At 41.8% G+C, this 26573-nt stretch overlaps 1 protein-coding gene across 1 annotated transcript in view; it reads right to left on the bottom strand.

Moving 5' to 3' along the window:
* The window catches only part of uvssa (UV-stimulated scaffold protein A), a 136099-nt gene that overhangs the window by 4671 nt on the left and 104855 nt on the right, over positions 1-26573 (bottom strand). The window contains exons 17-21 of the mRNA XM_034180973.1: positions 24712-24910; positions 23761-23892; positions 19078-19261; positions 17597-17705; positions 304-478 (exon numbers count right to left, since the gene is read on the bottom strand). Coding sequence (XP_034036864.1) covers positions 304-478; positions 17597-17705; positions 19078-19261; positions 23761-23892; positions 24712-24910 — 799 coding nt within the window. The remainder of the gene's footprint in view (positions 1-303; positions 479-17596; positions 17706-19077; positions 19262-23760; positions 23893-24711; positions 24911-26573) is intronic.

Genomic DNA, 26573 nt, shown 5'->3' with positions numbered 1-26573 from the left:
TTCAGAATAAAAGATGGCAGAGTGATCAGAACCCCACAGCAGCACCTCTGAGACTGACTCTCTGAGTCTGTCTCTCCACCCAAAGCCATCAAAGGGATTAATGTGATTATTAACCATCAGATGACAAAGTAAAACCTCTTAAATCATTCTAAAGTCAGTTTTAAGCAGAAATGAGGCAATAATTGTTGAATTGCTGCTGACACTCAAAAATGACGTAGTTACAGCAGCACGTCAGAGTCAGATGTAACTAGTACATTTAGCACGTGTTGCTTCCAGAGATGATCCTCGAAACGGCTGACATACTTGCTGAAGACTTTTTTCTGCAGCCTGGAGCGAGAGGTGTTGGCATTCTGCTTCAGATCGCTGAGGTTCGGGTATTTCTTCTTCTTCCTTTTACCTTTTTTTGCCACCCTATCAGAACCCAGGTCCTCCCCTGTTGCTGCCTCGATGTCGCGCATCAACTCAACATCCCGCCAGTCTACCAAAAGAAAGAGAAGAAAAATGTTTTTGAGCCTGGGAAATGAATGTCAAAGGTCAAATGATCAGTGTTCACAAACAGGTCAGCAAGCACTGAAAAAAGCTCAAATATTGCCAGTGAGTGAGTGACGCATGCAGACGCCACAGTGCCCTCAGTTCACGCTCCTGCTAGTTTGTTACAATTCCAGTGTTGTCTGTCTGTGTCAGTTTACACAATTGGTAGATAATTAAGACATTACTTTTCAAGCAGTTACCCTCTCTGACTGTTGTACCTAACAGCAATTTTAATGAAAAGTGTAATGAAGTAATTATAGCTGATAAAGTAAATGAGCTCATGATGCCCACTTTTACAGACCATAAATAGTAAACAGTGTGTAGTACAGACTCATTTAGATCCAATTCTACTGTTAATGAAAAGTGTAATGTCATAATTCTCGGTGATAAAGTAAAACAGGTTGCAGTGTGGAGTAATGACGGTCTAAACGAAGTGACAGTTGGGGTTAATGAAGTACTGCAGTGGAATTAGAGATAAAGCTGCAGTAATGCAAAGTAATTACAGAGTGACTGTGATGGGATTGAAACTGGTCCCTCAGCACTGTCAAAACACTGACCCCGGCCTCTGTCAGTGTGTGCGGGGCCATTAATCAGCCCTCCTGACCCTGGGTCCAACCGGACCTTCAACTATCCCTCATTACACACACGCACATGCACTCGCACACACACAGCAGTAATTGAAAAGCAGCTGGAGCATTTAGGAGAATTATTACCACCAAAAGCAGCTGCAGCTGTCTGCTGTTATTTTACCAAAGGTGTGCATCCCACAGTGCACGGGTTTTGTGATCACAAATGAAGGCTGAAGCCACTTTCACGTGGACACTGTGGACAGGGAATGTTCCTGCTCATGACTGGGACCGTGTGTGAACACATGCACTGTCCTTCCGAACCTGGTGACAGTCCTCAGAGGTCACGGTGCCACCTGCACGATGTCACTGATATGAGAGGTCTTTATGATGTCATACAGCCACTGCATTAATCTATTGAAGCTCAAGTTGCTGTTGTGTTCACACAGTACATTTACTTTTTCACACCTGGAAAACAATGGGTGGGAAATCGCATCATTCAACATGGCTTTTCCTTGCAATGAGCACATCAACAAAAATCACAACAACATGAGCAAAGAATCAAACCAGCTGCAATGCTGCAACCTAGGTTATACGGTTGTCATGGTTACTGTCCTTTACCTGGATGCAGGTCAGAGACAAAGAGAAACAAAAAACACTCCCACATCAAGTACACTGGCCTAAATGCACACAGGAGCATGACGTATTTCCAGTGAAATTGTTGAGTGCTATGCTACCATGGAGCACCAGTCACCAAAACAATCTAAACTGCTCTTTTTTGTCACTGCTGTTCATTTTTCTTACTTTGATACACATTTACATAATACTACAACAACGTGTAAACATCTGAAAGTGTTATGTCAAAGACGGGAGAACAGCACTTCCAGCCACCACTGCTGTGTGCCGTAATGCACGACATATGCTATGGAACTCTGTTCTCAGTTTCCAAGGAATTGCAGACACGGTGGGTAATTAACATCCAACGAGACAACTTTACAGTCACAAACTAGGAGTTTGGAGCTGACACGACCAAAAAACAGATCTGATTGAGCCTTTAACTCCAGCTGGACTCAGACGTCTGAGAAACTGAGTTGTCGCAGCGCTTTTTCAGTGGAACAACTTCAGTCTTCCAGCCGCACGGCCTGGAGTTTGGGAAAGGACAGAGGGACCCAACACAGAAACAATGCAGACTGAGGAGCCGTCTGTGGACGTGGAATATCCTGACCATGACTACTGCACCCATACTGAGCCTGCAGCACTGGAATTATCTCTTGACCATAAAGAAGAACTCCATGCACAAACAGCAAGGCTCCCAAAACAAATCCAGGAGAAGATAATCAGCAGCAGCAAGTTGTGTTTGGAGCAGTCTGCTGCTCCTGATGATGACGTAAGATTTTCACAAAGTAAATTTAAATAGCCACAGTGTTTCTCAGATTAATATAGAAGTATTAGAGCTGTAGCGTAATAAATGACAATAATGACATTTTGAAATATTCATTCATTCATTCATCTTCTACCGCTTAGTCAAATTACGGGTCGCGGGGGGGCTGGAGCCTATCCCAGCAGCCATAGAGCGCGAGGCGGGGTACACCCAGGACAGGACGCCAGTCTGTTGCAGGGCCACAAACAGACAAACAAACACAGACACACCAACACACACACACCTACGGACAATTTAAAGATTCCAATCCACCTAACCCGCATGTCTTTGGATGTGGGAGGAAACCGGAGCACCAGAAGGAAACCCACGCAAACACAGGAGAACATGTAAACTCCACAAAGAAAGGCCACGGGAATTGAACCAACGACCTTCTTGCTGTGAGGCAACAGTGCTAACCACTAATCCACCGTGCTGCCATATTTTAAAATATGTGAAGAAATAAATGCAAATTAACAGAATCTTTACAAGATCAGAACATTTTAACAAAATATCCAAAGTTACTAAACAACAATTAATAAAATAAAAAATACATACATAAGATGTACATGTTACCATTGTTGGCATGCTGATGATTTTACAGCACCTGCTGATTTTGTGAAGCAAACAAGTATTTAAGTACTGTCAATTTTGCAGGTTTTCCCACCTACAAAGAATGTAGAGGTCTGTAGTTTTTATCGTAGGTACACTTCAACTCAGAGACAGAATCTAAAAAACAGAATTCAGAAAATCACACTGTATGGTTTTTAAATAATTAATTTGCATTTTACTGCATGAAATAAGTATTTGATCACCTACCAACCAGTAAGAATTCTGTCTCTCACAGACCTGTTAATTTTTCTTTAAGAATCCCTCTTATTCTGCACTCTTTACCTGTATTAATTGCACCTGTTTGAACTTGTTACCTGTATAAAAGACACCTGTCCACACACTCAATCAATCACACTCCAACCTGGCTGAACTACACAGGAGAACCTGGTCAATGACCTGAAGAGAGCTGGGACCACAGTCACAAAGACTACATTAGTAACACATGATGCTGTCATGGTTTAAAATCCTGCAGGGCGGCAGTGTCCCTCTGCTCAAGCCAGCACATGTCCAGGCCCATTTGAAGTTCACCAGTGACCATCTGGATGATCCAGAGTAGGCATGGGAGAAGGTCATGTGGTCAGATAAGACCAAAATAGAGCTTTTTGGTATCAACTCCACTCGCCGTGTTTGAAGGATGAGAACAACCCCAAGAACACCAACCCAACTGTGAAGCACGGGGGTGGAAACATCATTTTTGGGGGTGCTTTTCTGCAAAGGGGACAGGACAACTGCACCGTACTGAAGGGGTCATGTATCACACGATTTTGGCAAACAACTTCCTTCCCTCAGTGAGAGCACTGAAGATGGGTTGTGGCTGGGTCTTCAAGCATGACAATGACCCCAAACACACAGGCAGGGAAACTAAGGAGGGGCTCCGTAAGAAGCATTTCAAGGTCCTAGAGTGGCCGAGTCAGTCTCTAGACCTGAACCCAAAAGAAAATCTTTGGAGGGAGCTGAAACTCGAAACCTGAAAGTTCTGGAGAAGATCTGTATGGAGGAGTGGACAAAAATCCCTGCTGCTGTGTGCAAACTTGGTCAAGAACTCCAGGAAACGTCTGACTTCTGTAATTGTAAACAAATGTTTTTCTGTTGTATCAGATACTTATTTCATGCATTAAAATGCATATTAATTATTTAAAATTCATACAATGTGTTTTTCAGGATTTTTTTTTTTAGATTCTGTCTCTCACAGTTGAAGTGTACCTACTGTGAGTAATGCGCAAGAAGGAGACTAGAACCTGGGCAAAGTGCAGCTTTTGTCTGGTACATCAGTGGTCACAGCTTCATACATTTGTTTGAAAAGCAAAGCGATGGCAGTGAAGCGTGATTCTCCCGTTGGGTTCTGGTCGACTCGAACTGAAGGCTCACATATTCTTTCAGGAAGAATCCTTCTCTTCCACACCATCACAAAGCTGTGACTGGTGATCAGGTGATGTGAGTTCTGGGAGCATGCATGTCGCTGCATCCACCACACCGTGCAACTGCCCTTTTCCTAGACAGCAACCACACAGGAAGACCAACTGACTCACCTGCTGCAGCCAGGGGACATGTGGGTGTGTCTGCATCCTTCACCAGCCACTGGGGTTCTCAACACTGAGGCACCTGCACTACCAGTCAAAGGATTCAGGTTTTAGATCAGTGGTCTCCAAACTATTCCAGAAAGGGCCGAGAGGGTGCAGGTTTTCTTTGCAGCCACTGACTTCAGTAGGTGATTTCACTGATTAACATCCCTTTGAACAGGTGGGATGAGTTCATCAGTGAAATCACCTGCTGAAGTCAGTGGCTGCAAAGAAAACCTGCACCCTCTCGGCCCTTTCTGGAATAGTTTGGAGACCACTGTTTTAGATTGTCTACTAAAACTCTTCGACATCAAAGGGGGAGGGAAGCCTTTCAGAAAGCTGTGGATGCACGGAGACAGCGGCAGTGAGGTAATTATTACTGACTGATTACTGATATCGCTCGCTGGGTTTTATAGTCGCAGCACCTTCTGGACAGTGTTTCAGCAGAGAACCAAATTGTTTCACTTTATGTAGAGCGTAAAACTACGGCAACAAGAACATGATTAGTGTGGGACACAGTTCTTTTCACTGTAGAAAGGTTACATGTTCTCGACTCCGGGACTGAAACTGTTGCTGATGAGGACAACAGTCATTTCAACTTTTACCACAGTCAAACTTCTGCATTTATTCACACACGCACAGTCCACTCAGGATGACCAACATTTATAGAGTCCAAAGCGTATTGGAGCAAGACAACAGAGACAGAAAAACAGGGACAGAAAGATCAGAGACAGCCGACGGACAAAGATGGTCTTCTGAATTTAATCAGGGCTGCAGCAGGGCTCTTTTCTCTGCCAACACCTCTTACAGCTGGGGTCCCACTCTGTGTGTGTGTGCGTGTGTGTGTGTGTGTGTGTCAGGGCAGGGGGCAAGCCACACACACATTCACTAATATACCAGGCCACGCACCAGTGGTGTGTGAGAGCCGCACAGAGCTGCTCAAAGCATCGACTGTCCATTGTCTGTCTCTCTGTTTCTGTCTCTCTCTGTCTCTGTCCGTTGTGACTGTCACTGTCTGTCTCTGCGTCCGTCTCTCTCTGTCTCTGTCACTGTCTGTCTCTGTGACTATCAGTCTCTGTGTCTGTCTCTGTCAGTCACTATGACTGTCTGTCTCTGTGACTATCAGTCTCTGTGTCTGTCTCTCTCTGTCTCTGTCAGTCACTATGACTGTCTGTCTCTGTGACTATCAGTCTCTGTGTCTGTCTCTCTCTGTGACTGTCGGTCTCTGTGTCTGTCTCTCTCTGTCTCTGCGTCCGTCTCTCTCTGTCTTTGTGTCTGTCACTGTCTCTCTCTGTGTCTGTCTCTCTCTGTGTCTGTCTCTCTCTGTGTCTGTCACTGTCGGTCTCTGTGTCTGTCTCTCTCTCTCTGTGACTGTCACTGTCGGTCTCTGTGTCTGTCTCTCTCTCTCTGTGACTGTCACTGTCGGTCTCTGTGTCTGTCTCTCTCTCTCTGTGACTGTCACTGTCGGTCTCTGTGTCTGTCTCTCTCTCTCTGTGACTGTCACTGTCGGTCTCTGTGTCTGTCTCTCTCTCTCTGTGACTGTCACTGTCGGTCTCTGTGTCTGTCTCTCTCTCTCTGTGACTGTCTTTCGCTGTCTCTTTGACTGTCTTTCTGTGCCTGTTTCTGTGCCTGTCTCTGTGCTTGTGTACTGTCTCTGTCTCTCTGTCACTGTGACTGTCTCTATCTTAAAATAATGCATTTAATACATTAACACCGCCTCCCACTCTCCTGTCACCATTTTAAGTAAAATTAAACTACACATTTGAAAATACCTCAAAAATTGGAGTCTTGAATATATTATAAGTATTTCAGCAATCTGTCGAAATATAAATGACAAATATGAAGGGGGAATTATTATATTATTGGGTTCTGAAAAAATAAGGTTAACCAGGTAATGCAGTAACTGTGTAAACATACTACATTATCAGTGCACAGGTTGTTATATTATTGGGAAATGCATGTTATTACGTGATCAGTAAGTTATTACATTCTCAAGTTTGAATACAATTTTTGAGTTATGGGGGATTTTCACAATTTTATTGTGGGTTATGATTAGAGCCCGACCGATATATGGGGCGGCCGATATTATCGGCCAATATAAGCCCTTTTCAAATTACTCACTACCGGTGGAAATTTTGCCGATAGAACGCCGATAATTTCTCATAAACAGAACAGTTACTGAAATAATGTCGGCAATGTAAAATATCCTTGCACCATTTGTCCAGTAGATGGAGCTCTGACTCCATTCAACTGAGAGCTGATTACACCCCTGCTTAAATGTGTTCATCACTGGCCCCCGTAGTTCGCTGTCACACTGCACTGATCGGCTGACAAAAGCATACAAGTAAGATCTATATTCTTATCCTGAACCTATAACTAAGTTGCAGCAACAACAAGTACAACATCAGATGTGTTTAACAACTCTTTTTAAGGATATGTATTTGCTAATTTCACAAAGGTTTAAGTCTTGATTGCATTTTTTTAACTTGAAAATTCTTCTCTGTTATAAAGTTAATCAATATGAGGACAAAGCTTCAGCTTTTAGCTCATACCTTTTTTGTTAAGGGTCCAAAAAAGAACATTTTATTCATTTAAAAAATATAAATAAAATAATATCGGCTGATTTATCGGCTATCGGCAAATCAGCCGATTTATCGATTATCTGCAATTTTTTTCATCCAAATATCGTTATTGGCATAGCCGCCATTAGCCAGGGGACAATTCTTATATTGTTTTACATAAAACTATGCATTTTAATGCTATTTTTGACTATCATTCCCATATTTGTGAAAAGAAAAAACATGATTTGACAGTTACTTGAAAGGGGAAGCACTGAAAACACAAAATTGATAGTCTAGGTGGACAAAAATACATACAGCTGTATGTAAAGGTTTGGGCACCTCTGATGATTTCCATGATTTTCCTTTATAAATCATTGGTTGTTTGGATCAGCAATTTCAGTTAAATATATCATATAGCAGACAAACATAGTGATATTTGAGAAGTGAAATGAAGTTTATAGGATTTATAGAAAGTGTGCAATAATTCTTTAAACAAAATTAGGCAGGTGCATAAATTTGGGCACCCCAACAGAAAGAAAATACAACAATATTTAGTAGATCTTCCTTTTGCAGAAATAACAGCCTCTAAACACTTCCTATAGCTTCCAATGAGAGTCTGGATTCTGGTTTAAGGTATTTTGGGCCATTCTTCTTTACAAAACATCTCAGGTTTGTTGGTTTCCGAGCATGGACAGCCCACTTACAATCACACCACAGATTTTTAATAATATTCAGGTCTGGGGACTAAGATGGCCATTCCAGAGCTTGTTCCTTTGCATGAATGCCTTAGTAGATTTTGAGCAGTGTTTAGGGTCGTTGTCTTGTTGAAGATCCAGCCCTGGCACAGCTTCACCTTTGTCACTAATTCATGATCAATGTTCTCAAGTATCTGATGATACTGACTGGAATTCATGTGACCCTCAACTTTAACAAGATTCCCAGTACCTGCACTGACCACACAGCCCCACAGCATGATGGAACCACCTCCAAATTTTACTGTAGGTAGCAAGCATTTTTCTTGGAATGCTGTGTTCTTTTTCAGCCATGCATACTGCCTTGTTATGTCCAAATAACTCAATTTTAGTTTTCATCAGTCCAGAGCACCTTATTCTAAAATGAAGCTGGCTTTTCCAAATGTGCATTAGCATACCTCAAGCGACTCTGTTTGTGGTGTGTATGCAAAAAAGGCTTCCTCTGCATTACAGCATCTCTTTGTGCAAAGTGCGCTGTATAGTGGAACGATGCACAGAGACACTATCTGTAGCAAGATCATGTTGTAGGTCCTTGGAGCAGGTCTGTGGGTTGAATATGACTGTTCTCATCATCCTTCACTTCAGCTTATCTGAGATTTTTCTTGGCCTGCCACTTTGAGCCTTAACTAGTACTGTCCTTGTGGTCTTCCATTTCCTCACTATGTTTCACAGTGGAAACTGACAGCTGAAATCTCTGAGATAGCTTTTTGTATCCTTCCCTTAAACCATGATGTTGAACAATCTGTTTTCAGGTCATTTGAGAGGTGTTTAGAGGCTCCCATGTTGCCACTCATTAGAAGAGATGTAAAGGGGGCAAAATTTGCAAATGGCTACCTTAAAAACCCTTTCTCATGATTGGATTCACCTGTGTAAGGAGGTCAAGGGTCAATGAGCTTACCAAACCAATTTTGTGTTCCAATAATTAGTGCTAAATGTATTCAAATCAATAAAATGACAAGTGTGCCCAAATGTATGCACCTGCCTAATTTTGTTTAAATAATTATTGCACACTTTCTGTAAATACTAGAAACTTCATTTTACTGCTATATGATATATTTAACTGAAATTTCTGATCCAGACAACCAATGATTTATAAAGAAAAATCATGAAAAATATCAGGGGTGCCAAAACCTTTGCATACAACTGTATATGAGGCTGGTTGTTGCTATTTAATCTTCTAATTTCCAGAAAATAAACATTTCTCTGATTGAATTGAGAGCAGTCATCCAGTCTGCATGCACTAGAAATGGTCTCTGTTCCTACTGCAAAGCAGGGGGATGAGAGTCCCAAACTACTGATCAAACATGATATTTCAGTGATACCTGATGCGTTTTAAACCATTTAAATCATTCTGACATAAATAAAAACTATAGGCATTTTTATTTCAGAATGATTTTTTTTACTCTTTAATGTTTTTTCTCTATAATAACCGATTAATTCAATACACAGCTGCTCACCTCATGGGTTCCTGGGCTTGTTAAGGATGGGGCGGTGGGGGGTTGTGCAGAACATGAGTCTTTTTTGAGCAAGCTTGCTATACATTTGCCTGCACTGATTATTTAACTAAAACAACAGTGAAATGCAGAAATCCAGAGTTTTCTTCATAAATATGAGCTAATATGGAGAGAAGTTAGCTACTTTATGGACAAAGTTAGGAACAGACAACAGGCCAACATTCCAGAATTTTCCATCACAGACCCACCTCACCTATGAAAGATCTGGGTAATATTCTGGTGCCCCTCACTTCTTTCTCCTCCTGTCTAAGCTTTTTTCTTTTCTTTTTTTTGCTCTCTGAGCTGTCTTGCCATCTGCTCCTGCACTCACTATGTGAAAAGGTTTTGCAGCAGTCTGACAGAGCAACAGGTGGACTGAACCATTTTAAGTAAATAAAGAGGAGGGGATGAGCATTGAGAAATATTTCCAAAACAAAGAAACCTTAGTGTTAAATAAAATATATGTATGATTGTAAGTTTATAACTGAGTGTCATATTATTTTGTATTATAATTGTATTAGGGGCCTAGAGAGGAACCCCTGTCAATCATGGGCCCCTAGAATCCTTCTCCTCATTTTCCCCTTTTATACTTATGCAGGTGATTGTTTTAATTTTATATTTGTCACGTTGCAGTCGGTTTTCACTATGAGCTTATAGGGCATCATTTTAGAAATTTTAATTTAAAGAACCCTGAATTATGTTTTCTTAAATTTGATGTCATTACAAAATTCAGACATCAAGGGTTCACAAACATTCAAGCAGCACTGTGTGCACTTTGAAAGATGAAAAGTGCTCATACATTTTACTCATTTGAGAAATATTAAACCTTTAGTAGCATTTCATTATTTTGCACAGTACACACTGAAAAAAGGAAAAAAAAAAATCCATATCCAAAAATTCCACTGTTATGGAAAAAAACAACAACTGTAGTTATCAGAATAATTCTAAAAGAGAAAAAAAAACAATACAAATGTGAATAACTTTACAGAAAATACTGTAAATTGTACAGTAAGGCACCTCTGTAATTTGTAAATAAATAAATAAAATAAGAATGGGTAGAGGCAGCACTGAAATGGGAAATTCTGTTTGGTCACGTTGTGTGAATTAGTCTGAAAATGTAATAAACTGCAGAATACATTTTATTCTATTGATATACAGTCTGCTCAATTCTAAACAGACATGATTTTTTCAGGACTTCTCATGTTAACACACTGTTCAAATATACAACCCCTGGCAAACATTATGGAATCACCGGCCTCGGAGGATGTTCATTCAGTTGTTTAATTTTGTGGAAAAAAAGCAGATCACAGACATGACACAAAACTAAAGTAATTTCAAATGGCAACTTTCTGCTTTAAGAAACACTATAAGAAATCAAGAAAAAAAGATTGTGACAGTCAATAACGGTTACTTTTTTAGACCAAGCAGAGGAAAAAAATATGGAATCACTCAATTCTGAGGAATAAATTATGGAATCACCCTGTAAATTTCCATCCCCCAAACTAAAACCTGCATCAAGGTAGCTTAGCCGCCGTTAGTTACCTCCTGGCAGATCCCGAGCAGCCGGGAAAGCAGGCCGACTGGGTGACTGTGAGGAGGAAGCGTAGCCCTAAACAGAAGCCCCGTGTACACCGCCAACCCGTTCACATCTCTAACCGTTTTTCCCCACACGACGACACACCCGCCGAGGATCAAACTCTGGTTATTGGCGACTCTGTTTTGCGAAATGTGAAGTTAGCGACACCAGCAACCATAGTCAATTGTCTTCCGGGGGCCAGAGCAGGCGACATTGAAGGAAATTTGAAACTGCTGGCTAAGGCTAAGCGTAAATTTGGTAAGATTGTAATTCACGTCGGCAGTAATGACACCCGGTTACGCCAATCGGAGGTCACTAAAATTAACATTAAATCGGTGTGTAACTTTGCAAAAACAATGTCGGACTCTGTAGTTTTCTCTGGGCCCCTCCCCAATCAGACCGGGAGTGACATGTTTAGCCGCATGTTCTCCTTGAATTGCTGGCTGTCTGAGTGGTGTCCAAAAAAAATGAGGTGGGCTTCATAGATAATTGGCAAAGCTTCTGGGGAAAACCTGGTCTTGTTAGGAGAGACGGCATCCATCCCACTTTGGATGGAGCAGCTCTCATTTCTAGAAATCTGGCCAATTTTCTTAAATCCTCCAAACCGTGACTATCCAGGGTTGGGACCAGGAAGCAGAGTTGTAGTCTTACACACCTCTCTGCAGCTTCTCTCCCCCTGCCATCCCCTCATTACCCCATCCCCGTAGAGACGGTGCCTGCTCCCAGACTACCAATAACCAGCAAAAATCTATTTAAGCATAAAAATTCAAAAAGAAAAAATAATATAGCACCTTCAACTGCACCACAGACTAAAACAGTTAAATGTGGTCTATTAAACATTAGGTCTCTCTCTTCTAAGTCCCTGTTGGTAAATGATATAATAATTGATCAACATATTGATTTATTCTGCCTTACAGAAACCTGGTTACAGCAGGATGAATATGTTAGTTTAAATGAGTCAACACCCCCGAGTCACACTAACTGTCAGAATGCTCGTAGCACGGGCCGGGGCGGAGGATTAGCAGCAATCTTCCATTCCAGCTTATTAATTAATCAAAAACCCAGACAGAGCTTTAATTCATTTGAAAGCTTGACTCTTAGTCTTGTCCATCCAAATTGGAAGTCCCAAAAACCAGTTTTATTTGTTATTATCTATCGTCCACCTGGTCGTTACTGTGAGTTTCTCTGTGAATTTTCAGACCTTTTGTCTGACTTAGTGCTTAGCTCAGATAAGATAATTATAGTGGGCGATTTTAACATCCACACAGATGCTGAGAATGACAGCCTCAACACTGCATTTAATCTATTATTAGACTCTATTGGCTTTGCTCAAAAAGTAAATGAGTCCACCCACCACTTTAATCATATCTTAGATCTTGTTCTGACTTATGGTATGGAAATAGAAGACTTAACAGTATTCCCTGAAAACTCCCTTCTGTCTGATCATTTCTTAATAACATTTACATTTACTCTGATGGACTACCCAGCAGTGGGGAATAAGTTTCATTACACTAGAAGTCTTTCAGAAAGCGCTGTAACTAGGTTTAAGGATATGATTCCTTCTTTATGTTCTCTAATGCCATATACCAACACAGTGCAGAGTAGCTACCTAAACTCTGTAAGTGAGATAGAGTATCTCGTCAATAGTTTTACATCCTCATTGAAGACAACTTTGGATGCTGTAGCTCCTCTAAAAAAGAGAGCTTTAAATCAGAAGTGCCTGACTCCGTGGTATAACTCACAAACTCGTAGCTTAAAGCAGATAACCCGTAAGTTGGAGAGGAAATGGCGTCTCACTAATTTAGAAGATCTTCACTTAGCCTGGAAAAAGAGTCTGTTGCTCTATAAAAAAAGCCCTCCATAAAGCTAGGACATCTTTCTACTCATCACTAATTGAAGAAAATAAGAACAACCCCAGGTTTCTTTTCAGCACTGTAGCCAGGCTGACAAAGAGTCAGAGCTCTATTGAGCTGAGTATTCCATTAACTTTAACTAGTAATGACTTCATGACTTTCTTTGCTAACAAAATTTTAACTATTAGAGAAAAAATTACTCATAACCATCCCAAAGACGTATCGTTATCTTTGGCTGCTTTCAGTGATGCCGGTATTTGGTTAGACTCTTTCTCTCTGATTGTTCTGTCTGAGTTATTTTCATTAGTTACTTCATCCAAACCATCAACATGTTTATTAGACCCCATTCCTACCAGGCTGCTCAAGGAAGCCCTACCATTATTTAATGCTTCGATCTTAAATATGATCAATCTATCTTTGTTAGTTGGCTATGTACCACAGGCTTTTAAGGTGGCAGTAATTAAACCATTACTTAAAAAGCCATCACTTGACCCAGCTATCTTAGCTAATTATAGGCCAATCTCCAACCTTCCTTTTCTCTCAAAAATTCTTGAAAGGGTAGTTGTAAAACAGCTAACTGATCATCTGCAGAGGAATGGTCTATTTGAAGAGTTTCAGTCAGGTTTTAGAATTCATCATAGTACAGAAACAGCATTAGTGAAGGTTACAAATGATCTTCTTATGGCCTCGGACAGTGGACTCATCTCTGTGCTTGTTCTGTTAGACCTCAGTGCTGCTTTTGATACAGTTGACCATAAAATTTTATTACAGAGATTAGAGCATGCCATAGGTATTAAAGGCACTGCGCTGCGGTGGTTTGAATCATATTTGTCTAATAGATTACAATTTGTTCATGTAAATGGGGAATCTTCTTCACAGACTAAAGTTAATTATGGAGTTCCACAAGGTTCTGTGCTAGGACCAATTTTATTCACTTTATACATGCTTCCCTTAGGCAGTATTATTAGACGGTATTGCTTAAATTTTCATTGTTACGCAGATGATACCCAGCTTTATCTATCCATGAAGCCAGAGGACACACACCAATTAGCTAAACTGCAGGATTGTCTTACAGACATAAAGACATGGATGACCTCTAATTTCCTGCTTTTAAACTCAGATAAAACTGAAGTTATTGTACTTGGCCCCACAAATCTTAGAAACATGGTATCTAACCAGATCCTTACTCTGGATGGCATTACCCTGACCTCTAGTAATACTGTGAGAAATCTTGGAGTCATTTTTGATCAGGATATGTCATTCAAAGCGCATATTAAACAAATATGTAGGACTGCTTTTTTGCATTTATGCAATATCTCTAAAATCAGAAAGGTCATGTCTCAGAGTGATGCTGAAAAACTAATTCATGCATTTATTTCCTCTAGGCTGGACTATTGTAATTCACTATTATCAGGTTGTCCTAAAAGTTCCCTAAAAAGCCTTCAGTTAATTCAAAATGCTGCAGCTAGAGTACTGACGGGGACTAGAAGGAGAGAGCATATCTCACCCATATTGGCCTCTCTTCATTGGCTTCCTGTTAATTCTAGAATAGAATTTAAAATTCTTCTTCTTACTTATAAGGTTTTGAATAATCAGGTCCCATCTTATCTTAGGGACCTCGTAGTACCATATCACCCCAATAGAGCGCTTCGCTCTCAGACTGCAGGCTTACTTGTAGTTCCTAGGGTTTGTAAGAGTAGAATGGGAGGCAGAGCCTTCAGCTTTCAGGCTCCTCTCCTGTGGAACCAGCTCCCAATTCAGATCAGGGAGACAGACACCCTCTCTACTTTTAAGATTAGGCTTAAAACTTTCCTTTTTGCTAAAGCTTATAGTTAGGGCTGGATCAGGTGACCCTGAACCATCCCTTAGTTATGCTGCTATAGACGTAGACTGCTGGGGGGTTCCCATGATGCACTGTTTCTTTCTCTTTTTGCTCTGTATGCACCACTCTGCATTTAATCATTAGTGATCGATCTCTGCTCCCCTCCACAGCATGTCTTTTTCCTGGTTCTCTCCCTCAGCCCCAACCAGTCCCAGCAGAAGACTGCCCCTCCCTGAGCCTGGTTCTGCTGGAGGTTTCTTCCTGTTAAAAGGGAGTTTTTCCTTCCCACTGTAGCCAAGTGCTTGCTCACAGGGGGTCGTTTTGACCGTTGGGGTTTTACATAATTATTGTATGGCCTTGCCTTACAATATAAAGCGCCTTGGGGCAACTGTTTGTTGTGATTTGGCGCTATATAAAAAAATTGATTGAATTGATTGATTGATCAAATCAGATCTGCTCGTTGACATTGACCCTATGCCATGACATTGATCCTATGTGTCTTTTTGCAAGGAACGTTTTCACAGTTTTTGCTCTATGGCAAGATGCATTATCATCTTGAAAAATGATTTCATCATCCCCAAACATCCTTTCAATTGTCCAAAATATCAACGTAAACTTGTGCATTTATTGATGATGTAATGACAGCCATCTCCCCAGTGCCTTTACCTGACATGCAGCCCCATATCATCAATGACTGTGGAAAATTAGATGTTCTCTTCAGGCAATCATCTTTATAAATCTCATTGGAACGGCACCATACAAAAGTTCCAGCATCATCACCTTACCCAATGCAGATTTGAGATTCATCACTGAATATCACTTTCATCCAGTCATCCACAGTCCACGATTGCTTTTCCTTAGCCCATTGTAACCTTGTTTATTCTGTTTAGGTGTTAATGATGGCTTTCATTTAGCTTTTCTGTATGTAAATCCCATTTCCTTTAGGCGGTTTCTTACAGTTCAGTCATAGACGACGACTCCAGTTTCCTCCCATTCGTTCCTCATTTGTTTTGTTGTGCATTTTTGGATTTTTGAAACATATTGCTTTAAGTTTTCTGTCTTGACGCTTTGATGTCTTCCTTGGTCTACCAGTATGTTTGCCTTTAACAACCTTCCCATGTTTTTTGTATTTGGTCCTGAGTTTAGACACAGCTGACTGTGAACAACCAACATCTTTTGCAACATTGCATGATGATTTACTCTCTTTTAAGAGTTTGATAATCCTCTCCTTTGTTTCAACTGACATCTCTCGTGTTGGAGCCATGATTCATGTCAGTCCACTTGGTGCAACAGCTCTCCAAGGTGTGATCACTCCTTTTTAGATGCAGACTAATGAGCAGATCTGATATGATGCAGGTGTTAGTTTTGGGAATGAAAATTTACAGGGTGATTCCATAATTTTTTCCTCAGAATTGAGTGATTCCATATTTTTTTCCTCTGCTTGGTCTAAAAAAGTAACTGTTACTGACTGCCACAATCTTTTTTAGAGAGCCCATATATATATATATATATATATATATATATATATATATATATATATATATATATATACAGTTTCTCATGGTCTCTCTGTCTCTCGTGGTCTCTCTCTCTAATGTTTTTTCATGGTCTCTCTCTCTTTCTCTGTTTCTCATGGTCTCCCTCCCTCTCTCTCTCTCTCTGTTTCTCATGGTCTCTCTCTCTCTCTCTGTTTCTCATGGTCTCTCGCTCTCTCTCTTTCTCATGGTCTCATTCTCTGTTTCTCATGGTCTCTCTCTCTCTGTTTCTCGTGGTCTCTCTGTTTTTTCATGGTCTCTCTCTCTCTGTTTCTCGTGGTCTCTCTCTTTCTCTCTCTCTCTCTGTTTCTCATGGTCTCTCTCTTTCTCTCTCTCTCTCTGTTTCTCATGGTATCTCTCTCTTTCTCTCTCTCTCTCTGTTTCTCATGGTATCTCTTTCTCTCTCTCTCTCTCTCTCTCTCTCGCACATGAGTATGCACACAGACAGACAGGTGGCGTTTAACAGGAGATGCAGGGAGCTACTGGACATCCTGAGACTGGTGGCCATCTGTCTTGCTCTCTCCCAACAAACGCACACACAAACATGCACACTCACTGTGAGACAATGAGAAGGTTCAATCATCCAGCAGCTGGCTGATGAATTGGTTTGTGTTGTTTCCTACCAAAAACTGTTTGTTCATCGTTTGACCTCTCTACTGCTGATGGACACAGAAAGGAAACATTTCATAGCCACATTTGTTAAGCATTTACAACACCAACAGAACTTCCAACAATTCTGCACATCAACTTGGATTCGACCAACAACAGAGCTGTGGCTGATGACTGCAAAGCATCATGAACTGCAGTTGTTGGCGTGTGGGGTTCAGTGTCTAGATTCAGGACATTTTAACACTCAGAAATAAGGATCAATCACAACGATTAGTGCTTGACAACTCTGCTGACTGATTTATAATCACCGCTCCTTCATGAGTGATATCATTTAGATAATTTTGAGCAACTCCAAAACAGAGCTCACGACACTCCAAAACGGAGCTCACGACACTCCACAACGGAGCTCACGACACTCCAAAACGGAACTCACGACACTCCAAAACGGAACTCACGACACTCCAAAACGGAACTCATGGGCCCTGAATCTACAAAAGGCGGTGCCAAAATCTTCAATGGCCTTGGAGGACACTGGATTAAAAAAATGTAAAATTAAAAAACACCCTATTTAAAGCTGCACTCACAACTTCAAAGATTCTGTACATTTACAGAAGCTTTCAAGCTTTCCTACTTTTAGAGGGAATGTTTGGACAAAATAACTCAGAAGTGAGAAAGAAAGAATTAGTGTGTGGGGATATGTTGCTCCTCACCGGACTCCTCCTCCCTATTCCTCTGGTGCTGCTCCTCCCGCAGACGGTCCTCCTCCTTGCAGGGTCGACCCTCTTCATCTCGAGGTATGACACGTCCATGGAAAGGACACTGAGGGACAGTGTGTGTTTAAGATGTGATTAATTATTGAAGGACTGTTAAAATGAGCAGTGGCGGCAGACTGAGTTGTTGAAACCCCCCCAAAAAACAAAACAGGATATAAAGCTACATGTAACTTCAGAACAACACATACAGTATGTTGAAAGGAAGAGAGAGAGAAAGAAGAAAAGTCTGTTTGAGTGACATTCATACAAAATCCTCTGCTGCGTTGTGCAGGTTGTGACTGTTGTCTGAGTTTTAGAAGATAACCACTGTTGAACAATGAGAACATAACTTTATTTCTCTGGCTGTGTAAAGTTCGCTCTCTCTCTCTCTCTAACAGCTTATTATCTGTCTTCCTCGCCCGACCATCTCCCTCACTCCTTTTTTCTTTCACGGCTAAAGTCCAACAAAACACTTTTACATGGGGTTTGCGTGAAGGTGACGTTATTGTTTGAGTTTTAGAATGTAGTGTCTGATCAACATTCAGAAAGTAGTGTAATAACTCTGGATTCACATGTTGTGAATCCAGCTTTGTGTTCCATTTCATCCTCTAAATTGTTTTTATTACATTTCAGTTGTTTATGAGTCTTCCCTCGTGCTTCACAGTTAAAAGAATTCAAGCTCTGCAATACACCCCCCCCCCCCCCCCCCAAAAAAAAAATCCAGTTCATGGCACATGTATTTTCAAACTGTTTACATTATTTTCTGGTGGTGTGTGTGTGTAGAACATTAGAACTATGTTTTGTCTCTCAGAAGTTATCTAACATATAAAAGGCCACATGTTTGTTTTGGTGTAACAATATGGGGAGAGATATCATCCATCATCCGCACAGGAGGATGGCTGATCTGCTGAACAGGGGACGCCACTTCCATCACAGGTCAAAGGTCACTCACCAACACTATCCAAATTTGTTATCAAGTACTGAAGGATCCAGTGTTGCTATGAAATGTTTGAACTGCACCTACACAAAGTGCCTTTAATTTGATCATGAAAGGCAGAAAACAAATGTTTTTCAGCCACAGAGAGAAATTGTCTCCATGTGATCTGTCCATGAGTCTGGTAAGATTTTAGACCTAAAAAGGCCTGGGAGAGGTATATGATAACTGTGAATTAACACATTAACAAATATAAAAACCACATTTCCTTCATGGACAGAAAGTTAGCATCCTTCTGCAATACGTTGGACCTGTTTTCCTTGACAGCACAATGTCTTTACAAAGAATTATTGAAGCTCATACAACATACAACATGAACTTGATCTAAACATCATTCATATCTGTGAGGAAAATGTTTTTCTTTCATGTGCTATCTGTCCCTTTACAGTGGAGAAACGGAGTCAGACTGGGAACGTCACAGCAAGGAGTCCACGGAGTGTGCTACCTTCAGCCTGTCCTGTCGCTGGCACAGCTTCCCGCCGCCCAGCGGAGCTCTGCAGTGATGGCTGACAGGAGTGAAGCTCCCGGGGAAGGAGATGAATCTGCTCTTGCTCTCTGCCAGCATATCCTTGTTTTCCACCTCCTCCTCCACATCATGGGGAACCCAGAACTGATGCTGAGAGGCCGCCCTGCAGAGAAGACAGAGGACCAGAGCTCAGGCCAGCGATCATGTCATCCAAACACAAGTGCAATGACACATACATGAAAATGATTCTTAAAATAAACATTTTTATTATATGGCTGCGATGCTATGCGCACTCTGATTGGCTGATTACCGGTTGGATATTTTCCCGTATCCGGACCGTTTACCATGACAATCAGTCCGAAATGCAGATTTTCATTCCAAACCGGAAAGCTAAAAATGTGATTAGAAAAACCAAGTCGGATATGATAATATCTCAACAGCATCGGAAAAAACACACAGATTAAAAGCTGACCAGCTAAGGACCAGACCATCTGCTAACAGGTTCTTCATGGAGGTGAAGAAAGCGAACAAGCGCAACACTGCTCGGTCCGTACTAACACCTCGGTCTGATATTTCCCTGTACAGACCTCTCACTTGGTTAATAATCCTTGAATACACACCACACTGTTTGTAATTAAGTGTACTGCAGAGGGCAAAACTTTCACAACTATAAGCAGTAAGGGGGGGGAGCATGAAATTAAATTTACAGACAGCAAGTTTACTATTGCATTTAAATTGATTTGTTATTTTATTTTATTGCAGACACTGAATCACAAAGCTGTGAAATGTACAAGCCACGCAATCAAGAATGAGTTGATAGGAGAGAGGACTTGAGAGGAGGATTTTCTTTCATCAAAACATCATATCTAGGCTTGCATCTCAGATGAACCTTCTGGCAAATTGTAGCTGAACTTTCAGGATGTCTTTTTAAGAAAATCCTCCTCTACACCACTTCATCATGAACCTGTATACTGGAGAAACAAAATGCAAAACATGCACTGAGCACAATTTCTGCAATCATAGCCAGAGAAGCTCTTCAGAGTTGTCTAGGTGTCTTGGTGGCTTTCCTCACTCTTCTCCTTCTTGCATAGTCAATCAGTTTTTGAGAACTGTCTACTCCACACACATTTACCAGAGTGCCATACGGTTTGGACTTATTCATAACTGATGTAAATAAAGTTCAAGACATATTCACTGTATTGGAAATGTTCATGTATCCATCCCCTGACTTGTCTGAAGAAAACTGGCAACAAAACTGATTATTTACAGGTAGAGTTGTATGCGAACGTTTGAGCACCCCTGATGATTTTCGTGATTTTTCTTTATAAATCACTGGTTGTCTGGATCAGAAATTTCAGTTAAATATATCATATAGCAGACGAGCACACTGATATTTGAGAAGTGAAATTAAGTTTCTAGTATTTACAGAAAGTGTGCAATAATTATTTAAACAAAAACAGGCAGGTGCATAAATTTGGGAACCCTTGTCATTTTATTGATTTGAATACATTTAGCACTAATTATTGGAACACAAAATTGGTTTGGCAAGCTCACTGACCCTTGACCTCCTTACACAGGTGAATCCAATCATGAGCAAGGGTATTTAAGGTAGCCATTTGCAAATGTTTCCCCTCTTTGCATCTCTTCTAATGATTGGCAACATGGGAGTCTCTAAACAACTCTCAAATGACCTGAAAACAAAGACTGTTCAACATCATGGTTTAAGGGAAGGATACAAAAGCTATCTCAGAGATTTCAGCTGTCACTTTCTACTGTGAGGAACACAGTGAAGAAATGGAGGACCACAGGTACAGTACTAGTTAAGGCCCGAAGTGGCAGGCCAAGAAAAATCTCATAAGCTGAAGTGAAGGATGGTGAGAACAGTCATAGTCAACCCACAGACCTGCTCCAAAGACCTACAACATAATCTTGCTGAAGATAGTGTCTCTGTGCATCATTCAACTATACAGTGCACTTTGCTGTAAGGAGATGCTGTAATACAGAGGAACCCTTTTCTGCGTACACGCCACAAACAGTCACTTGACTAGACTTTCAAGTCTAGACTTAAGACGCATCTATTCTGCCTCTCGTATGGGTAGCAAACTGGCAAAGTATGGTACTATGCTTCCCATCCTTTTAAAGTAATTTTATTAGCAACGGAACAGGTCTCAGCTTCAACGTTATCTAAATTTTGGGTCTGTGGGTTAAGCTTAGGGCTAGCAGCCGGCGATCACCTTAGTAATTTCTGTGTTTCTGTCGACTTACTGCTGATGAGTTATACCTTAGGTGTCTTTTTTTCCCCTGATGACTCATTTTGCTCTTTTTCTCTCTGTCCGAGGTATGTACAAAGGACAGATCCGAACTGAAGGGCCCGGATGGACTGTGAGGTGGAAGGCCTGAAGTGGGTGCTGCAGTCTACATTTGAAAGTGACCCTGTTGTGGGGACAGGCCCACTGACGGCGTGGATGACATCTGCCTGTGGTACTGATGCCTTGCATTATACGGTTTGAATGCACGATGCGGAGTCTAAAACAAACACCACACGGAGTAACACCACATGAAGCGGAGTGGCGTTACTCCGCGAAGTGCATTCAAACCGTATAATGCATGGCTTCAAGTTGTTTAATTCGCTTATACCATGGTCCCACACAGTGAGCTAACACACAATAATTATTTAAGTTAAGAGAATATGATAAAAATGCTTAAGTATTTAGGACTATTTTATGCCAGTGTCAAGACATTTTGCCTCCGATGTGCTTACTGTATCTGTGGGCTCGCGCCGCAGCGGGCCACTTACACCGCTCCCCTCTCTGCTGTGTGGAGCTGCGACCAACTGGCAACAGGTCCAGAAACTACACTTGCTGTTTTGATACGGAGCGCTCCGACAGCCCGCAAGGATAGAACCGTTCTCTTCTTCTTTCCCGTCTTCAATCTTGTCCAGTTTGTCCGATGTTAAATCTTTACGCCGTTGCTTTTGCTGTTCTTCTCGTCTGCTCTCCTCCTCTTTCCATTCCTCAAATGTTTTATTTTGGTTAAATATATTCAAATTCACTTGGAAATCCATGTTTTATCGTGTTTCTGTCATTCACCTGTCAAAACACAGCTGATCTGCGCCAACTGATTTGCGCGTTGCTATGGTGACGACCAGAGTGGAGTGATTATAACAGTGACTTAACTCGCAGAACTACGTGTGCGTATATACAAAAATAATGCACGCCAGTTAGACATGGAATTCTCATTGACCATGGTATAACACTCAATAAGCGTTTGGGAACTGAGGACACTAATTGTTGAAGCTTTGCAGGTGGAATTCTTTCCCGTTCTTGCTTGATGTACGACTTCAGTTGTTCAACAGTCCGGGGTCTCCGTTGTCGTATTTTGTGCTTCATAATGCACCACACATTTTCAATGGGCAACAGGTCTGGACTGCAGGCAGGCCAGTCTAGTACCCGCACTCTTTAACCATGAAGCCACGCTGTTGTAACACGTGCAGAATGTGGCTTGGCATTGTCTTGCTGAAATAAGCAGGGACATCCGTGAAAAAGACATTGCTTGGATGGCAGCATGTGTTGCTCCAAAACCTGGATGTACCTTCCAGCATTGATGGTACCATCACAGATGTGTAAGTTGCCCGTGCCATGAGCACTAACACACCCCCATACCATCACAGATGCTGGCTGGTAACAATCTGGATGGTCTTTTTCTCTTTTGTCTGGAGGACACAACATCCATGATTTCCAAAAACAATTTGAAATGAGGACTCATCAGACCACAGCACACTTTTCCAATTTGCATCTGTCCATTTTAAATGAGCTTGGGCCCAGAGAAGGTGGCGGCATTTCTGGATGTTGTTGACGCATGGCATTCGCATGGCATGGTAGCGTTTTTAACTTGCACTTGTAGATGTAGCAATGAACTGTGTTAACTGACAATAGTTTTCTGTTGGTTTTTAATGCAGTGCCGCCTGAGGGATCGAAGGTCACGGGCATTCAATGTTGGTTTTTGGCTTTGCTGCTTACGTGTAGAAAGTTCTCCAGATTCTCTGAATCCTCTGATTATATTATGGACTTTAGATGATGGAATCCCAAAATTCCTTGCAACTGAACATTAAGAAACATTGTTCTTAAACTGTTGGACTATTTTATCAGGTAGTTGTTTACAAAGCGGTGGTCCTCGCCCCATCTTTACTTGTGAACGGCGAGACTTTACTTGAGACTTTTGGGGAAGCTCCTTTCATACCCAATCATGACACTCACAATTAGTGTCCTCAGTTCCCAAACGCTTATTGAGTGTTGTTAGAAGGAAAGGTGATGTAACACAGTGGTAAACATACCACTGTCACAGTTTTTTTTTTTTAAACGTGTTGCAGACATCCATTTCAAAATGAGCAAATATTTGCACAAAAACAATAAAGATTATCAGTTTGAACATTAAATATCTTGTCTTTGTGGTGTATTCAACTGAATATAGGTTGAAGAGGATTTGCAAATCATTGTATTCTATTTTTATTTACATTTTACACAACGTCCAAACTTCATTGGAATTGGGGTTGGAACACTCTGTCTGTCCAGTGTTGTCCAGTTTGTGGTCTGTTAATGTAACAGTCTGTCCAGTGTTTGTCCAGTCTGTGGTCTGTTGGTGTTAGCTGTGTTTGTGTGTTACTTGATAATCTTGCCCGCGTTGGGTTGGTCTTGGCCCCAGTAGTAAAGGTCCAAACCAAAAGGAACAACTGGAGCATCAGCTGCCTTCTGCTGTGAACTGGATGCAGATGTACTGGAACCAGAAGAGGCGCCGCTGGAGGATGGAGTGAGAATGAGAAGAAACATTGAGCTTGCTTCAGCACGCTGTCACATGTGTCTTCCAATGAATATTCTGAGAGTGGATCTTTACTTTTAGGATTACACTTAGAACTGCAGTTAGTGTAGTGTGTGGAATCAAGGGTGTGTTAGTCCTCTGAGCTTCCTCTGGAGCACAACAAATGTGCAGAGGGTGTGTGTCAGGGGTGTACTTTATCATTGTTTTATTCATATGGCATTTTAATAAGAACAAAGTGATTCACAAACCAAACCACACAATCACAACTTAATAAAATTGAAATAATTTACAATAAATTGTGTAAATACAAAATTCAGACACTCAGTAGGAAACATTTGTCACCATCAACAACTGTAGACAGCTGGAAAAAATGTGTGTTTTTAATCAAGATTTAAAAATGTGAATAGAAATCGACCACCGAATCTCAGCTGGTGGTTTGTTCCAGAGCCACGGTGACTGAAATGCAAACCATCGACTGCCTGCTGATTTCTTCCTAACCTTTAGGCATATTTAAATTCATTAACTGTCAACAATCACGTAAGTAGCATGAAGACATGAAGAGTCCAGTTGTTAAAGACTCAGACACTGTCTGTTCACGGACTGAGATGTCTGTGTGAGGAACAGACCACACATCAATGGCGTCAACAGGAGACCGTCCCCAAATAAGAGAAGAGGAAGAAACGACAGAGAAAAGGAGAAATACAGACACCTTTATGATGGCAGGTGGCAGCAGGTGAAAAAAGGTGCCACTCAGAACTTCATCAGATGTTCAGAGAGGTAAATGAGCAGGAGGTGTACCTTGGAGGTGTGGGCAGGAGGAGCCTCTGTCTGAGGAGGTGCAGTGTGGCTGCAGCACACGTGGGATCCTTCTCCTCTTCTAACTGCTGTCTGAGCCTCCTGGAGGAAGCAGCGGTTGAAGGAGGTGGAGTTGCTATTGTCTTGGTAGGACGTTCACTGGTGACTCGTGCGATTGCCGTGGAGGGAGCAGGGTCCAAACCTGCCAACATAGCACCCTGTAACTGAACAGCGCATTTAAACATGTTTGTGACTGTCATCTGTTTCTGAGATGTCAAGCTGCTGCCTTGTGGACCACATGGCAAGACAAGTCTGGAAGCATGAGGTGGTCCTGCGTTTCGCCGCATCCATGACACCACCGAACCACATTGGGTCCTGGATGGCAACCACCCAGGCAGCCTTTCGGTCTAAACATGAAAAATTTTTAAGTTGTTATGAAATATGGACAGTTTACGAGGTCTATTAGAAAAGTATCCGACCTTATTATTTTTTTCAAAAACCATATGGATTTGAATCACGTGTGATTGCGTCAGACAAGCTTGAACCCTCGTGCGCATGCGTGAGTTTTTCCACGCCTGTCGGTTGCGTCATTCGCCTGTGAGCAGGCTTTGAGTGAGGAGTGGTCCACCCCCTCGGCGGATTTTCATTGTCAGGAAATGGCGGAATGATTTGGGCTTTTTTTCCTTCAGAATTTTTTCAGAAACTGTTAGAGACTGGCAGCTGGAAACCATTAGAAAAATTTATCTGGCTTTTGGTGAAAATGTTACGGGCTTGGTAGAGAATAAGGAGTGTTACTGTCACTTTAAGGACGGCCCCCAGCGGCTGTGGGGTGCGCCGCGCTCCGAAGCCGCCATCGACAGGCTGAACGACCATTTCATTTCTAAACGGATGGCTGTCTGGATCCGTGACCATCGTGTGCCATTTCTCTGGTTATCACAAGAGCTGGACATCAACCATTTTCCGGCAGATTTCACTTTTAACAAGAGATTTTGTCATGGAAAGCCGAGCGGAGGCTTCGCGCGTCACGATGGATTCGCTACTGGAGCGAGACAAAACCACCTCCGTTTTGGTCTCACAGGACAGCTTTGAGATGGCGTTCAGACAGCTGTCGGTGGTTTTTCCATCGAGTGATTATCCGAGAAATTGTGGATGTGCCTGGACATGCCAGAACATGTCCCGTGAGGCTTCATCACGGCGTTGCTGTGCGCCATGCGGCACCGCCGCGACGCGCGAAGCCTCCGCTCCTCTTTCCATGACAACAACTCCTGTAACAGTGGAATGTGCCGTTCATTTCCAAACTGGACGCTGTGTTTTATCCGGGACGTCATCTGACTAGCACAGGAATTGTGAAAAGACGTGGACATCAGCACTTTTTCGGCACATTGAGACAGATGTGCGTAGGAATTCTGCACATCGCGGCGGTGCCGCATGGCGCAAAGCAACGCCGTGATGAAGCCCCAGGCATGGAAAAACTCACGCATGCGCACGAGGGTTCAAGCTTGTCTGACGCAATCACACGTGATTCAAATCCATATGGTTTTTGAAAAAAATAAGGTCGGATACTTTTCTAATAGACCTCGTAGATATAGAACCTCTGGGTGCTCACAAATTTTTAGTTGAGGCCAACACACACGTGGCTGCTTAGGCCACTGAGCTCAGAACATGGATGACTCATAATGAATCATCTTTTTCACAAATAACCTTTGTCTGACAGCAGGAGGTATGCCTCAGGAGCAAATGCAAAGGATGACATTAAAACTACTGATCCCTACACTACAGAGCAGGTCGCTCAAGCGAACAATAAGTTGGACTACCAAGATATACAGCTGTCCTGGGTCCAACTCACACTCTCCATTTGAGTCCTC

The sequence above is a fragment of the Thalassophryne amazonica genome, chromosome 11, assembly GCF_902500255.1.
Source record: "Thalassophryne amazonica chromosome 11, fThaAma1.1, whole genome shotgun sequence".
Taxonomy (NCBI): Eukaryota; Metazoa; Chordata; class Actinopteri; order Batrachoidiformes; family Batrachoididae; genus Thalassophryne; species Thalassophryne amazonica.
This window is presented reverse-complemented; position numbering and strand designations above follow the sequence as displayed.